This window comes from Antennarius striatus, chromosome 20 (genome assembly GCF_040054535.1).
Source record: "Antennarius striatus isolate MH-2024 chromosome 20, ASM4005453v1, whole genome shotgun sequence".
Classification (NCBI taxonomy): domain Eukaryota; kingdom Metazoa; phylum Chordata; class Actinopteri; order Lophiiformes; family Antennariidae; genus Antennarius; species Antennarius striatus.
The window spans coordinates 715,404-731,909 of NC_090795.1; the positions used below are offsets into that span (position 1 = coordinate 715,404).

General features: G+C 49.5%; 2 protein-coding genes across 3 annotated transcripts in view; both read right to left on the reverse strand.

Moving 5' to 3' along the window:
• Nucleotides 1-5,521: 5,521 nt before the first annotated feature.
• sugct (succinyl-CoA:glutarate-CoA transferase) overlaps nucleotides 5,522-16,506 on the reverse strand; it is a 33,964-nt gene continuing 22,979 nt past the window's right edge. For both annotated transcript variants that reach the window (XM_068343709.1, XM_068343708.1), the window contains exons 13-14: nucleotides 7,142-7,205; nucleotides 5,522-5,764 (exon numbers count right to left, since the gene is read on the reverse strand). In XM_068343709.1, coding sequence (XP_068199810.1) covers nucleotides 5,616-5,764; nucleotides 7,142-7,205 — 213 coding nt within the window. In that variant the 3' untranslated portion in view covers nucleotides 5,522-5,615. The remainder of the gene's footprint in view (nucleotides 5,765-7,141; nucleotides 7,206-16,506) is intronic.
• LOC137587693 (P2Y purinoceptor 8-like) lies at nucleotides 10,707-15,087 on the reverse strand. Its single transcript, XM_068304280.1, has 2 exons — nucleotides 13,010-15,087; nucleotides 10,707-11,878 (listed from the first exon to the last, which is right to left on the reverse strand). Exons 1-2 carry the CDS (start codon nucleotides 13,381-13,383, stop codon nucleotides 11,437-11,439), a joined length of 816 nt encoding a protein of 271 aa, XP_068160381.1. The 5' UTR covers nucleotides 13,384-15,087; the 3' UTR covers nucleotides 10,707-11,436.

The following is a 16,506-nucleotide window of genomic DNA, read 5'->3' on the forward strand; positions in this document are numbered from 1 at the left end:
TCTGGGTCAGAATCTCCTGATCTGTCTGACCAACGTTCTCCTGGTGTCTCTGGAACCATCCTGTCCAGAACCCAGAAGCCAGGGATGTCCCAGAGGGATCTCATGACCAGAACCAGAACCAGAACCAGAACCAGAACCTGTCCTTGGTTCTGGTTCTGGTTCTGGTTCTTCCGACAAGAGACTGAAAAACGAAGGAAAACTCTGGAGTCCTCCTTCAGGAGAGAACGGGAGAGCTGAGTCACCCTGTGTGTGTGTGTGTGTGTGTGTGTGTGTGTGTGTGTGTGTGTGTGTGTGTGTGTGTGAGTGTGTGTGTGTGACTGTGTGTGTGTGAGTGTGTGTGTGTGTGTGTGTGTGTGTGTGTGTGTGTGTGTGTGTGTGTGTGTGTGTGTGAGGATGAGGCCTTTTGTCTGTACTGGTTGACACTTCCGATGTATTTCCCAGATCACTCACTCACACACACACACACACACACACACACACACACACTCACACACACACAGTCACACACACACACACACACACACACACACACACACACACACACACACACAGATGACATTTAAGGAAAATCTGAACAAAATTCACTGGAAAACTGAAAAAACCCTGAAGGTTTGGAGAAGAGGAAAAACAAAAAAGCGGTGATGACATCACAGCGTGGGCGGTGATGACATCACAGCACGGCTCTGAGGTCAGCCGGTCACCAGATGGGTTTCCATGGAAACGACATGACGCCTTGACCCGGTACCGCCGATTAAAACCCGGGATCAGCAGCCCTGGGGGGGTGTCTGTGGGGGGCGGGACCTGTTGACAGCTAAGATTTACGACGGACCAATCAGGGAGCCCCTCAGGTCTGCAGACCACCAATTAGACGCCTGAGCTGATTTACGTCACCTGTCCTCACCTCAGCCAATCGGGCGTCCCCGAGCAGCCTGGGGTCGGCGTGTCCAGCCAGCTGATTGGCCGCGAGGCGGCGATCAGAACCAGAACCGCTTCCAGGGGATTCCCCCCCAGCCCAGAGATGACATCATCGACCCCGCCATCTGTGTGTACACACAGCCTGTGATTGGCTCTCGCCCCACGCTGGAGCGCAACCCGGTCCTGACCTCCGCTGGAAGACGACCCATCAGGAGGAGCCAATCAGACGCCTGCCAAGGAGCCAATCAGACGCCTGTCGAAGGAGGAGGAGCCAATCAGACGCCTGCCGAAGGAGGAGGAGCCAATCAGACGCCTCCTGAAGGAGGAGGAGCCAATCAGATGCCTGCTGAAGGAGGAGGAGCCAATTTTACGCATCTGGCAGGTTCTGGTTGGCTCAGACGTCCAGACAGCTGACAGCATCACTGCTTTAATTTCCCATGATGCTTTGTAAACAGAACACACCCGTCTGCCTGTGGCAGCACTTCAGACAACACACACACACACACACACACACACACACACACACACACACACACACACACACACACACACACACACACACACACACACACACACACACACACACACACACACACACAGCTGAAGCCCATCCAGACCGCTGCTTCCTGATGCAAAGCCTCATGGGAAGTGTGCAGCTCCGTGACCCGCCATGAGTTCAGAACCAATCAGCTACTGACCGTACGACCCCGTTAGCCTTGCCTAGCTTAGCTTACTTTAACATAAGATTAGAAGCATAGCTAATCTGCTAGCTGGCTAAGCTAACTGAAGCTCATTAGTTTGGGTTTGTCGGTCACTTCCTGTTTTATTTTGGAGGTCTGCTTCTGTTTCCTGCTCTCATTGGTCGCCTGAAGCTGCTTTAAAGCCTCCTACAGGTCCTCTCCTGTCTCTGATTGGTTGCCCCGCCCTGCTTCATCTCCTTTTATGGTCATATTCACTCAGCCCTTCCTGCTCTTCCTGTCAGGTTTTCTGTCTTTGTTGTCTTGGTCGTTGGCTCCGCCCACTGATCGGATTGGTTGTTTGGCTTTTTTGATGACAGCGTCCTGAGGTTTTAACGCGGGGTTTCCACCTAAGCTCCGCCCCTGCATGTGTTTCTACTTGCAGCTGGAGAACGTTAGCAGGTGCTAGTGGCTAATTGAGGACACGTTTAACGGTTTCCATTCCAGCATATTTTTATCTTTTTTGCCTAAAAGCACAAACATTAAGACAAAAACAAGACATGCGACCGAAAACACGACAGGAAGAGAACAATGGAGGCGGCGTTTAATCCCCAGCAGCTGGGAGTCCCATCAGACTTTTATCAGCCTGTCAGACAAAGCCGAGGGCATAGGTTGCGGCGCAGCGTTTTCAGAGCCTCCTGCTCGGAAACGGACGTTTTCAGACGACCCGAAACACAGAAAGACATTCTTTCCTCCGCCGGGACATCTGTTAGAGTCATGGTGACGGAAACCCCTACAAAATAAAAGCACGGTCACCTGACCGCCTTGCAGAGGTCGTCAGCGCCGGCGAGCGAACGTTAGGACGGAATTAAGAGTGACTGACAGGTTCACAGATTTACGGTCGGCTTTAAAACTCGATGAGATGAATCTGCTTCGGTTTACGATCACAAACTAAAACACCTGTTTCAACTTTACTTTAATTCCAGGACATTTTTACTGGATATACATTTTCAGGATGAAAATCACTTTAAAAAAAAAAAGTTTTCAGATGAACCGACCCTTTAAAACCAACCTTTATTCATACGGACGGACGGAAACAAGAAATAAAGAAATAAAGCCCGACACATGGAGGAGGAGGAGCTCCACCTGAAGCCCCTCCCCTTCTGTCTGGTTTGTTTCCAGTCTGAATTAATCAATAAACCGTCCGTAAATAAAAAGAGAAGGGGGTTATTCTTACTTTAATGACTTTGATCTGCTTCTAATCTCCGGCCCTCAGCGCTGACTGACAGGCTGCAGGAGCGCGGCTGTCACACGCTAACGCTAACACTCGCTTTTGTTTGTAAAAACGAGGATGCGTCGACTCAATTAACGAGTCGGTTTAACGCTCTGATCGAGCGACTCCTTTAATTATGGGATGGAGGGAGCCGAGCCGTGAATGACCCCGTTGTGTCCCACGCCCCCTCCCGACTCAGGAGACGCCATTGTTCCCGTTTTAAATGTTCGGTCTGGACCGGGGTCGCGTGAGGAGAAGCGCTTTCAGCGCCGCCGTGTAAACACGTCCGGACAAAAGGACCGGGGTGAGCCGAGGTCACGCGGGAGGTCACGTCAGGGATCACCTGACAGCGATGATGTCCTCGGGACAGGGCGACCCGCACCGCCGCCACCGCCAACACTCTGAATCAGGAGGCCCTGCCCCCACCTTTGTGTCCCGGCAGAAACGTGACGACCCGAATGAGGACAGGGGGACACGGAAATGAAAGGACACCAGGAACGATTTGGAACGCTCCCCGTCACGGGTCAGGCTGGGGTCAGGCTGGGGTCGAGGGGGGGGGCACAGCTAGACAAATGTTGTTCATCAGCAGAGAGGGAGACAATAAACACAAGGCTGTGATTGGTGGAAGGGAGTCCTGGGACCGCCTTCACAAACAAACCAACAACCAGTTCAGGTTTCACCGTGTGAACCTGGACTGTTTCACTACGTGAACCTGGACTGTTTCACCGCGTGAACCTGGACTGTTTCACTGTGTGAACCTGGACTGTTTCACTGCGTGAACCTGGACTGTTTCACTACGTGAACCTGGACTGTTTCACCGCGTGAACCTGGACTGTTTCACTGTGTGAACCTGGACTGTTTCACTACGTGAACCTGGACTGTTTCACCGCGTGAACCTGGACTGTTTCACTGTGTGAACCTGGACTGTTTCACTGCGTGAACCTGGACTGTTTCACTGTGTGAACCTGGACTGTTTCACTGCGTGAACCTGGACCGTTTCACTGTGTGAACCTGGACTGTTGGGACCTTCTGGCGGCGCATTAAACCAGCCGGTTCCAGTAGTTCCACATCTGGTTCTGATGCTTCCTGTGTTCCTGTCCCAACAGGAAGTGGCCCCGGGGCCGACCTGAACTCACTGGAGGATCTCACTTAGGCAGGAACGTGTCTGGATCCTCCAGGACCCGTAAAACGCCGCTGCATCAGACCTGATCCCCACGCTAATGGGAAGCTAATGGGAAGCTAATGGGAAGCTAATGGGAAGCTAAAGATGAGCTCAAACGTTCAGCGTGACGCTAATGAAAACACTTCAGGGCGTCAAAACTCACCGCTGCAGACAGTCCAAAGCGGCAGGAGGATGATCCGTCAGAGGGAGGCGGGGTGAGGGGCGGGTTCACACCTAACCCTCACCAGGCTCCGCCCCCTTGTCTGACAGCTTCAGGTGTTTTAAACTAGTCTCTTCTTCAGGTGTTTAAACTAGTCTTACTAGTCAGTAACCGTCTCTGTTGAATCCATCTGTCTGCATCACCGCTACCTTGGCAACGGAGAACACACATCCTGTCCAGACTGAAGGCAACAGGTGTGTGTGTGCGTGTGTGTGTGTGTGTGTGAGTGTGGGCCGTCTGTTTCTGCTACTGGCAGTGGAGCAGTGCATCGTGGGTCGCGGCTACTTTAATGTCAAATCCAGCTGCAGCAGCTGCTCAACACCTCTTTCTGCATCCGGCCACATCAGGAAGTGGTTTCCAAGGAAACCCCCACTGGACGTCATATTAGGGAGTCCCGAGCCGTGTGTGTGTGTGTGTGTGTGTGTGTGTGTGTGTGTGTGCACATTAAACACCTCACACACTCCTCAGGCTGCAGTTGAACGTCTGTCCTTGAACGCCTCATCTTCATCACCTCCATACCTGAGGTGACCCCCAGGTGATGTAGCTCCGCCCCTGGCTCCTCCCCTCCTCTGGGACTTCCTCAGCCTTGCAGGCAGCTGATTGGTTGAACTCCTAACCCTAACCAAACCACATCTCCAGACTCCAGACGTGTCCCCCATCAGATGGGTGGGGGTCCCCAGACTACAGGAAGTGGATCACATGACCCGGAACAAACTGAGGGAACAGCTGGAGGGCAGGAAGGAGGAGGAAGAGGAGAGGAAGAAGGGAGGAAGGAGGAGGAAGAGGAGAGGAAGAGGAGAGGAAGAAGGGAGGAAGGAGGAGGAAGAGGAGAGGAAGAGGAGAGGAAGAAGGGAGGAAGAGGAGCTGAGAGTGCTACAGTCGTTGTAAGGTGACCCTTCACAATAAAAGCATCCTTTATCTCCACCCGTCTCTGACCTCAGCTGCTGTTACTGTGTCTGTGTTCCACATTAGGCTGGACAGGAACCCTTCCTGCACACACACACACACACACACACACACACACACACACACACACACTCCAGATGTGAGTTGCGTACATCCGACTGTCTCTCGCACGCTGGGTTCAACCCCGAGGCAGCCAACGGGCGGCGGGACTCGACCACAGCAGACGGCGGCGGCGTCTGACTGGAGCTTCCTATCCTCGCCGGGAGGGGCAGGAACATCTGAGTCCCGCCCCCACGGACAGAAGTATGTGGACGCCTCAGAGGGGGCGGGGCGAGCGCTCCGGAATCACCACGCCGACGCCGTTTCAATCAACACGTGTTTATTTTAGTGCCGAACGTGTTTGATGTGCAGTTAGGCTCCACCTCCTCTCCTCCTCCTCTGGGCCAATCAGGACGCCGGCTTTCAGGCCACCGCCTTGGCCTCCCGCAGCGCCGTGATGATGTCATCACTGTAGGACAGCAGGTCTCGCAGCACCTGTGTCGTGTGCTGGCCGGTCACCGGTGGCGGCGCAGGGTCGTCGTGGATGAAGCTGCTGAACCGGACCGCCGGACCTGGGGGGGGGGGCAAACAGTCTATTTTGGGGAACTCAACAATCAGCTGTTTAAAGAGAAACACTAATGAGCTGAGCTCTCACAGTGTGTGTGTGTGTGTGTGTGTGTGTGTGTGTGTGTGTGTGTGTGTGTGTGTGTGTGTGTGTGTGTGTGTGTGTGCTGCTATTTTCACCTCATTAACAACCTGTTTTCCCCCTCAGTGACACTCAACAAGCATCAGGTGCAGTTTGTGTCGGTGGGGGGCAAATAATTCATGATTGTGTTACGTAACAAACACACACACACACACACACACACACACACACACACACACACACACACACACACACACACACACAGACACACACAAAGGCGGAGCATCATGCAAGGACTCTCCATTCTGACTGGTCGATCTTCTTATCTTTCCTCAGAACACAACAGCGCTCTGCCTGGGTCACATGACATCGTTCTGGTTCTGCACATGGACACGCCCCCATCCTCTGAAACGATGACATCATCATCACCTTTGCTCTGGCCACGCCCCTCAGGCTTCACAGGTGTGACACCTGGATTCGTTTCGAGAGTCATCGCTGATCGTCAGACAGGTCACAGCGCCATCTGCTGGCCTGGAATGAACCCGGCAGCGTTGTCATGGAAACAGGTCTGATGGACACTCGTTTCCTGGGAAACCACAGGGGGGCCGGACAAACACTGCACGTTTTCACGCCCAATTAACAAGCATACCGAGATTCACACACACACACACACACACACACACACACACACACACACACACACACACACACACACACACACACACACACACACACTTTGTCTGGAGTTGTTTACTAAACAGAGAGGAAACAAGGAATGGAGAGGATGTCGATCCAGGAAATAAACCGACTCAGCATAAACGTCCACAGACAGACGGCGCTCTTCATCCTCCTCTTCATCGTGACGAACAAGCAAAGCATCATGGGAGGTCATGTTGCACGGGACCCACGAATCAAAACCACCTTCCCCTCTCTTCATCTCTTTTTGAGTTAGCGGCTAAATGCTAACTGCTCCCAGCATCACACACACACACCCCGTCTTGATTGGACGGTCAAACTCTGTCCGTTATGGATGACTTCCTGCCGGGACAGAAACACACACACCAGTGGAAGACGGATTGGACGGAACGAGACGCGCTGGACAAACAACTTCCTGTCGAGGAGCCGCTGGAGATCCATCAACCCGGTGAGCAGGGTTCCCCCCGGACCGGCGTCAGGAGGACATCCATAACGCCAGCAGCAGGAAACACTCAGGTCTACAGAGGGTGTGTGTGTGTGTGTGTGTGTGTGTGTGTGTGTGTGTGTGTGTGTGTGTGTGTGTGTGTGTGTGTGTGTGTGCGCTAACCAGGGACCGTGATGCGTCCTGCTGTCGGATGCTCCATCTGCAGGATGAGGCCGTTGTGTTTCACCTGACAAAGAGAAAACACAAGCGAGATGAAGCACCGACGTCCTGTGAAGACGTCCTGACCCTCCCAACCAGCAGGGGGCGGTACCAGGGGGAGGAGCTTCACTCCAGCATCACACGGGTTTAAACCGGCTCAGAAAAGGAGGCGGAAAGCAAAATAATGAATAAATTTACAAGCATCTCATTGGCCAGGAGGAGGAAGAAGGGCGACGCCCTCCTGTTGAGACGGCCCCCCCAACTGAAAACACACCTGAGCAACAACGACGTCATCAGCTCACTAGGAACCAATCAGGAGACAGGAAGAAAGGAAGAAACGTACAAACATCTCATACCCACACACACACACACACACACACACACACACACACACACACACACACACACACACACACACACACACACACACACACACACACACCTCCAGAGGGAAACTTTAATCAGATCCAAACTGATCGATGGCTTTAATTTAAACATCAAACATGACGCTGAGTTCAGTAAGTCAAGCAGCACGAAACAAATTATAGGCAGCGTGTGTGTGTGTGTGTGTGTGTGTGTGTGTGTGTGTGTGTGTGTGTGTGTGTTTGTGTGTGTGTGTGTGTGTGTGTGTGTGTGTGTGTGATGTATACATGTGTAGAATATAAACAGGTCAGTTGACTCAGAGGGAGCTGCTCTGTGTCTGGAGATCAGTTCAATCAGTTCAGACGCACAACAACACATAACGACACACACACAGTGTGTGTGTGTGTGTGTGTGTGTGTGTGTGTGTGTGTGTGTGTGTGTGTGTTGTTTAGATGGGGATCACTCTCACTCAGACACTCAGCTGCAGGTTTGACATGGTTGCCGTGGCGATACGGCGGCGGACATCAAAGGCGTCGTTAAAGCTTCTGAGTCACTTTAATGAAGGAAACATGATGTCGTTGTTTTCTGTAATCCGCCCAAACCTCCAATAACTGTGAGAAAATAATTTGAAAGTAATTAAAAGTCATTTGCGGCGACATCTGCGCCGCATTACAGGAACCGCCGCCGCCGCTTCAAACAACAACCGTTGGAGGAAACATGGAGCGGCGCAGGACGAGCCTGCAAAGATCTGACAGCAGACAAAGCTGTGGTTTCCTACCATGCCCCTCCTCTTCCTGTTCCACTTCCTCTTCCTGTTCCCTACCCTTCCAGGCCAGCCAACCGATGCCCTTCGACCTCCTTCCTTCCATCCCGTCCAATCAGTCCACCTCACCTACAGAGGAGACACGCCTCCTCATCGGAAGTCAGCCTGACCAGCCCGGTGGTGACGGTGGATGAATGGTTCAAGACAACCGTTTGTTGGCCTCGTGTGAGTCGTTAGCACCGTTAGCGCTCCGAGTGTGAATCCCTAACTCCACTAACGAGGTCACATCCTGTTCCAAACACTGGTCCCGTTCCACTCTGGTTTGGATCCGGATCCCGGGGGAACCGGAACGGGACGCGTTTCAAACACTCCGGGTGAGTTAGTGCGTATTATTTAGTGTAAACAAGCATGATTACAATATCAAACCATCCAATCAACAATCACCAAACCACAGCTAGCGACCATGAATCTGCGCGCTGACAGGAGTACCTTCAGAACTTCTTCTGACTGGTGTTCCTGGTTACCAACAGTGAGGTCAGGGTTCCACACAACCCTTTGATGAAGGTTACACAACATTTTTTGGGATTATTGTACAGATTGTACTCATAATTATTTTGTACAATTGCGAGAATGATTTCAATTCACCCACAAAAAAACGTGATTTAATGGATGTGGCATCAACTGGGGCTGAAAACATCTGCTAGCTTACTCTGCTACGAGTGCGGAGATCAATGTTTTCATTCCAAAGCAAAGAGAAGAAACGTTGATGGAGATGGAGCGTTGTCGACCTCACGGATACAAGACAGTTGTGAAAAACACTCAACCTCCTCGTGATGCTTCACCATACCCAGACGGCTGCTGGTCGAGGGTCCACCCGGTAGGGAGGGGACGGAATCATTCATCCTATCTTAAGTTCTCATCGCGACCTTCATCAGCTCCGTCCCATCAACTTCTCCGCAGCGGAGGTCAAACCAGACAACTTCCTCACCCGGGTGCTTCTCTCTACTTTGCTAGCTCATTCTTTTTTACGCCTCCTCTCCATCCCATCACTCTTTCTTCTCTCTACTCGCCGAGTCTTTGAAGCTAGCTGTGGCAGTCCATTAAGTCCGCTAACCAGGACCCACGGGAGCCATCCGGGCCCGCTGTTCCGTCACGTTACCGCAACATCAAGGCGAGGCGGCCGGCGTTGGCGTGCAGCGGGGCGTGAGCGCGGAGTTGCCTGAACCTGATGCTCTCTGTTTGACCTCAACAATCAAAGCGGCGGTGTGCTTCCTGTGAAGTGTCGGAGCGCTTCCTCCTCCCGTACGCGGACACTTTATAGGATTTTTTAGATGTGCTACATGAAGCAGCAGCCTGAGCGCTAACGCTCCCAGCTGATTTGCGACATGAATAATGCTCTTCATCCCGTTGTGTCAATGAGTGTGTTTAAGTCGGAGAAATATTTATTCCAAACTTTGAAGCGTGAAGCAGCGACGTGTCACAGCGGACAACTCGAATGCATACCCAACAAATAGAGATTAGAAGTGTGAAGAAGCCGACAGCATAATAAAGTTTTCCGTTTTTGAAATGTGACAGGCCAACAACGTAGTAGCTGTCTAATATCGCAATAGTTGTCCAATAACATAGTAGTTGTCCAACAATGTAATAATTTTCCAATAACGTAATAACTGTCCAATAACATAACAAAAGTCCCAAACTGATAATGTAATAATTAGGGGTTAGTGTTCGTAATATATTTGTACGTTAGTAGTCAAAACTTATTGCGTTATCCATTCAGGACTTTCATTACGTTCTTGGCTTTACGGGTCACTGAGTTATATTACTAAATTGTTAACCCCGCCCCAAAGGAGGGGCTGTTTTACCCATTGTTTTTTGCTTGTCAGCAGATAAAGAAAAGGATGGGCCAACCAAAAAACACGTAGGATGAGTCAGAGTGATGCAGGCAGAGCTTAGGCTACCTAAGCTCTGCCTAACGTCAGGTAATGGAGGCTTCTGCCACTAGGGGCCACTAAACATTAAAACAAAAGCAGATGTTTTACTGATCGTTTTAATTTCGATGGTGACTGTTTTATCGCTCCTTGTTTACGACCGTGACTCGTGTTTCATTGGTTTACAAAGACAATAAGAAAATCTCACCGAGTTCAGACTCTTAATTAAAAACAAGGATCCATCCGACCACTAAAGACTCACGACTGTTTCCGTGAGACTTAATTCTCTTTTACTTGTTAATAAATACTTCATATATTAAAGTTTGTCCTCTTCTGCTTTTCTTCTCCATGTGTTCCATAAAACCGTGACTTTGGTTTTAAGCTCCTAAAGCTTCTATATGAAACTCAATATTTACAAATGTCAGTGTTTTAACATATTAAATACACGACCCAACGAAAAAGGTGATGACGTCTTTTTTTAATTGGAAATGCTGCACATGTCATTTTTACAGCGTCATTCCTACACGCATTACATGACTCCACTTCAAGAGTTTACAAGAGTCTTTTTCATTAATGCTCTTTTTAAGCTCACGGAAGAATCATTTTCCAGCTTTGACCTCCAAGACCAACCGCTGTGTGAAGACTCGCTCACGACTCTTGCACCAATCACAGGGTTGGCGGTTCCAACCTGGGTTCAAGGAACCACTGGTAGAACCAGGACCACCAGAGGTCCAACACATGTCCTGGGCGTCTCCATGTCCTCCTTGCTGGAGGTCTTGACAATCACTGCGATTCCGTGTAGGCTTGGCTTCCATTCCAGCTGGTCTTTGTTTTCTATCACATCCTCTTCTTCCTCCTGGTTTTTTGTTTTCCTCTTATGTGTGAAAAGACCAGTAAAGGATTTATAAAGAGAATCAGAGTCTTTATTTGTCATGCTGACACACGGAGATGATGGTGAAACACAGGAGGATAACCTCCGGTGGGCACTTGCTCATCCAGCTTTGATGCAGGTTGATGGGTGGTGACATCGCCATCTGCTGGACTCTTCCTTGTTCTATCTCTTCCATCGTAGCCAAGGTGTCGGAAAAGACACCAAATGAAGATGCTTCTGACTGTTAAGTGTGAAAAGAGGAAGTCTTGACTAGACTAAAAGGTCCAAGGTTGAAGATAGACTGGTGAACCTGAACAACCCCTCAGAGGACATGTCAGACCTGGATCCAGGGCAGTTTCCCGGCTCTGTAGAGGTAGAGCACCGGCGTGGCGGTCCCTGTGACAATGCTGATGGCCAGGCTGATGAGAACGGCCACGTCAATGACGTGCTGCGAGGCAAACAACACGATCGGGCCCACGGTGAAGACTCTGAAGGCCTGGGTGCAGACGGTGAACAACATCGAGGTCATAATGACCTTAAAGGCCTTCCTTCGAACCCCTTTATCCCGGTCCCCATCGCCAGGCCCTGGCTGGCTCAGCACACACAGAATGTGGACGCTGCAGTAGACCATGAGCACCATGAGGAACATGGACATGGAGGTCAGGAGGTACACAGACGCTCTGACTGAGATTGTGAAGGCGGGTATGATGGAGTAGAACAGCATCAGCAGCCAGATGACCACGCAACACGCTAACCGGTAGCGGAGAGGTTTGAACCTGTGGAGAGGAGAACAAAAGAGATCATCAGGAACAACAGGAAGTTAGCATCAAACAAACAAACAGCTCTCTAATACAGGTAGTCCTCAAGATACAAACATTCGACTTAGGGACATTTGTAGATACAAACATACGTCGATATGAACTCAGCAAATCTCAGATTCAGTACTAATGATATTTAGACCAATTGTGTTCGTTGGTTGAGGACTACCTATAACAAATAGGTGGCTTCAATTTGGATTCCATCTCTGCTGAGTCATAATTTCCGGCTGCATTCAGACCAGCTGGTCCTGTTCATTTGGAGGTCAGAGGTCGAAATGCAGCAGAGCATTTGGGACGGATTTGTCTACTGGCAAGATGGTTTATGTGATTGCTGTGGTGGCGAATCACAACTTGCGATCAGACCAGCTGGTCAACAGGTTGACTCCTTGACAGACGCCGTACATCTTGTTTTGTCATGTTTCCTAGAAGTTCTCGTTTTTTATCCAGAAGCCTCCGAAGCTTTTACAACAGCATGTTTGACATTTTCATAGCTTGTCCTGTCAGACATGAACAAAACGTCTCCTGGACTGTCTCAAATGATAATGTTTTATCCGTCTGTCCGAGCCTCCGTCTCAGCCACCTGTTCTAGCATCAATAACAGTTGACCGAGATCTTTCCCAGAACATTTTGGGAGTATTTGTACCAACGTGGACGTCCACGCTGGTTCCTAACTGGTTACTCTGGGACAATTCAGGAAACTGATTATCATTTAGGAGGTTTTACTATCCTGGTCGACTAGACTTCACAGTCCTTTCGTGGTTGCTGAGGGAACTCAAGTTGAAAATGTTCCTCAAGATCTCTGAACTCCTCACAAGGATTCTGAAGAAACTCCTGAGAAGCCACAGCTGTACTGATCTAACAAGTAACAAAATATGAATTAGCTTAGCCAGGCTAACGTGAGCCGACCACACTATGGGTGGTACCGCTAACGAAACACAAGGTGAGACTCTTGTGGTTCTGTCCATTCCCATCTCTACACAATGCTAGCATTGCCCCGGCTAATCTAGTCTGAATGCAGCCAAACGATTATTGATTGATGACTCATTATTAAAGGAAACTGACCAATAAATCAATTTACACAAGTATTACCTGAGGAAGACCACAGGATGCACCACGGCCATGTAGCGCTCCAGGCAGATGCAGCTCTGGAAGATGACTGGAGACACTAGCATTAGCTGTAAGGTTAACTCCAGCACCTGAAACCAGACCTCCGTGGACCCCTCCAAGATGAATTGAAGCAGTAAATAAAAAGCCAGGATGCAAAAGAGGACTTCAGAGCTGGCAAGGCTGAGGACAAAGAGTTCTGTGGCCGTGGGCCCGCCGGGTCCACAGCCGATTAGCCACATGATGTAAATGTTAGCAGGCAGAGTCACCAGGATGCTGGAGGTGAATAAAACTGCTGCTCCATGGTAGAAAAACAGATTGTCAGGAGTTAGCGTGTGATTGGCTTGGGACAGGTTCATCTTCAACACCTGAGAACGTGAAGAAGAACGAGGGTCTTCAGAACGACAATCACATTTACATTTGAGTACAATTTGTTTTTTCCAGGAAAGTTTGACTGAAGTCTATACAGTCTTTATCATCACGCTAATCAGAACCGACAACGTCCGAAAGTTGAGTCAATAACAACCCGACTCGGAGCGGATTTGCCCTCGGGCAACTGCACGCTGTTTGAGTCTGATTGGCTGCATGGATGACTTTGTGTTCGCCTCCATCTGTTCCTTTTGTACATCAATTGAAGTTAATTAAAGCCGTTTGATGAGCGGCGCAACCGCCGAACAGACGGGCCGGCGGAACGTTCAACCGAAAACACAAACACAAAAACTCGTGGGTTCTTCTAAGAAATAATAACTTTGGGTTCCACACCTCTGGTCCATCTGATGTGTGTCTCCAGGCTGGAGCTGCATATAAATAACTTCCACCCATCCTCTCTGGTTTTGTATTCAAGAGGATCTCCTGTTTGTAATTTGGCCCTTTGTTTATCGACTGTATCACCACAAGCTCATTTTAAACTGGACCCACCTGTGGATTTGCATGACAGGCAGCGAGACGAGCACAAGTTTCCATCTGGTGTATTCAAAACAAGCTGAAGGGAGACACGGATATGGTTTTTGGATGCTTGAGGATTGAGGGTACGGCCACATTTGCATTGGATTTCCCTCCCGATGAAATTTGTCAATGGAATTTCGCAAATGGAACAGCAGATGGAGGCAGGAGGAGGAGGAGATACATCCCAGCTCAGAAGAACCAAAGTGGTACGAATCAAGAGCAACGATTCAAGTCCAAACGCGTCTCACTTCCTGCCAGAGTCCCTTATCTCCCTGTATGCAGATGATGGTCCGTTTTACAAAGACTAATGTTAACACACATTGTTTTGTGGAAGTAAACCGTCAGCGGTTCTAACGTTGACCTCTTTAGGACTGAACGAGCCTCTTGACCCGACCATCAGGGTAAAGACTGGTGGAGGACAAACATACTTTCCTGGAGAAATAAGCTTTTGGCTCTAACTCAAAGAACTACTGAAATAAAATGGAGACAAAGTCCTAAACAAAATAAAGAATTTCATTCCAAACGGTTTTAATATATATTTTATGAGAATGAGGTAATGGTCTTCATCTCTCCACGATGAAATTGTTCAATATAAAACCTTTGACTGTATTACAAACTTATTAAAAAGGCCAACTTCAAGATGTGCTAACAGCTTGATGGACATTTCTGTACGACTGGTCTGGAGATCATTACTTCTGGGCAGCAGGCATGACTTTGTCCTTTCCAGGCGTTCTTGGATCAGTTCTAGAGAAAAGCCGTCTACTGGGGAGTCACAGCCAGAACTGAACACTATCACCTGCCTCGTTCTGTGACCATCCAATGGGGACCACGCTGGATGTGGTTGTTTTTTAATGTTAACCTTAGAAAATAATGATTTTGAGGATCTTTTGGTTGGTCTTGAGTTCAGCCGTATTATAACCACCTCAGGTGTTTTGGTGTCTGGATCCCAGAAGCAGATTCATGGCAATGAAATGAAACCCAATCAGTCTGACAGAAACAAACGGCCTCATTGGAAGAGAACCCTTCCTACGTGTTTGATTCAGGTTCGGTCGGTTTGGTGTTCGCGTGCGGGCGATCCTACCTTCAGCTCGTTTCCATGGCATCGCCACGTCGGTGAAAGAGCATCATGTGGTTGTTTGTTCTGGTCTCCGATGGTAACACGAGAGGCCGCCGCCTCCTGCTGCTTCATTTGCATGATTGATGTCATTTAGAGGCTGTTATATATAAAGTTCTACTTGTTCCATAAATACATTCACCTCCAAGGAATAACTACAATAATAATAATAATAATAATAATAATAATAATTACAGCAAATACATGGATTCTGTTGATCTACATGACTGAACAAGCTAGCGCCCTTGCCAGACTGCTTTGGTCTCAGTGTGCTAGGTACTAGCTGACTGAACCAAGCAGAGAATGTTACAGCTAGCTTAGCCACTTAGCTCTCCTGTTGCTAATAGAACAGGTTTAGCTTCAGAACGTGATGAAGAGGATGCTTACGCCTTCCTCACAGGAACAACGCAGCGATACTCACTCTGGTCTGACGTCCATCCATTCGTCTTCCTTGAAAACTTCAAGTTGAAAACGCTAACATTAGCTGCAGCTAGCAGCTAATCAGTTTTACTGATATCATTTGGTTTGCATGTTTATCGTATTCATGTTTTTAGCACTAGAACGCTACGTTCAATGTTCACCAGGTTCACCATCTTGGTTTTGCATGTTAGCATGACATGTTTGCTAACTAGGAGGAAGACCACATCCTTCCTCCTTGTCACGGCGTCGCCGCATTCAACCAACGTTGGGCCGATGCTAATGCGACACGGGAAGCCTCCGCGTTATTAGCATTCCTGAGGAGAACGGGGACAATCCTTCGTCCAATCGGTGTCCAGATGCGTCGGGCGAGACCTCAAACGTGAACCTCGTGATTGGCGGCGGATGAAAAGTCGGAGGATCAGCATGAATCATCCTCTGGTGAGGGCGAGGATCTGAGCTGAACCTTCAGCGCCACGCTTCAAATAGACGCCGAGATATTCTAGTTCGGCTAAAAACACACACCGTTTAGAGCGCATTACAGCGTTAGCACACAATAACACAAATAAAGCCCTCCCCAAACACAAAGGCCTTTACAGCGGCTCACACACACACACACACACACACACACACACACACACACACCGGCTGTGTTCTTGTGTGTTTTGGTTTGTATGAAGTGGAAACTCCGGCATGAGGAATGTGTGTGCTTTGGATGGAGGAGATGCCCATGTGGGGAGGAACGTCGGTGAGAGGAGTGTGTGTGACAGCATCTGGGCTGCAGGTGTGGAGGAGAGCGTCACACACACACACACACACACACACACACACACACACACACACACACACACACACACACACACACACACACACGACGGAAGGGCCAATGGAGGTCAGAGTTCATACGGTGAGAAGGCTCGATGTAGCAGCTAGCGGCTAACTCAGGTGAAGATGCGACTGAGACAGCGGTGACCTTTGACCCTCCCGTCAGACGAGACGCCAGGAC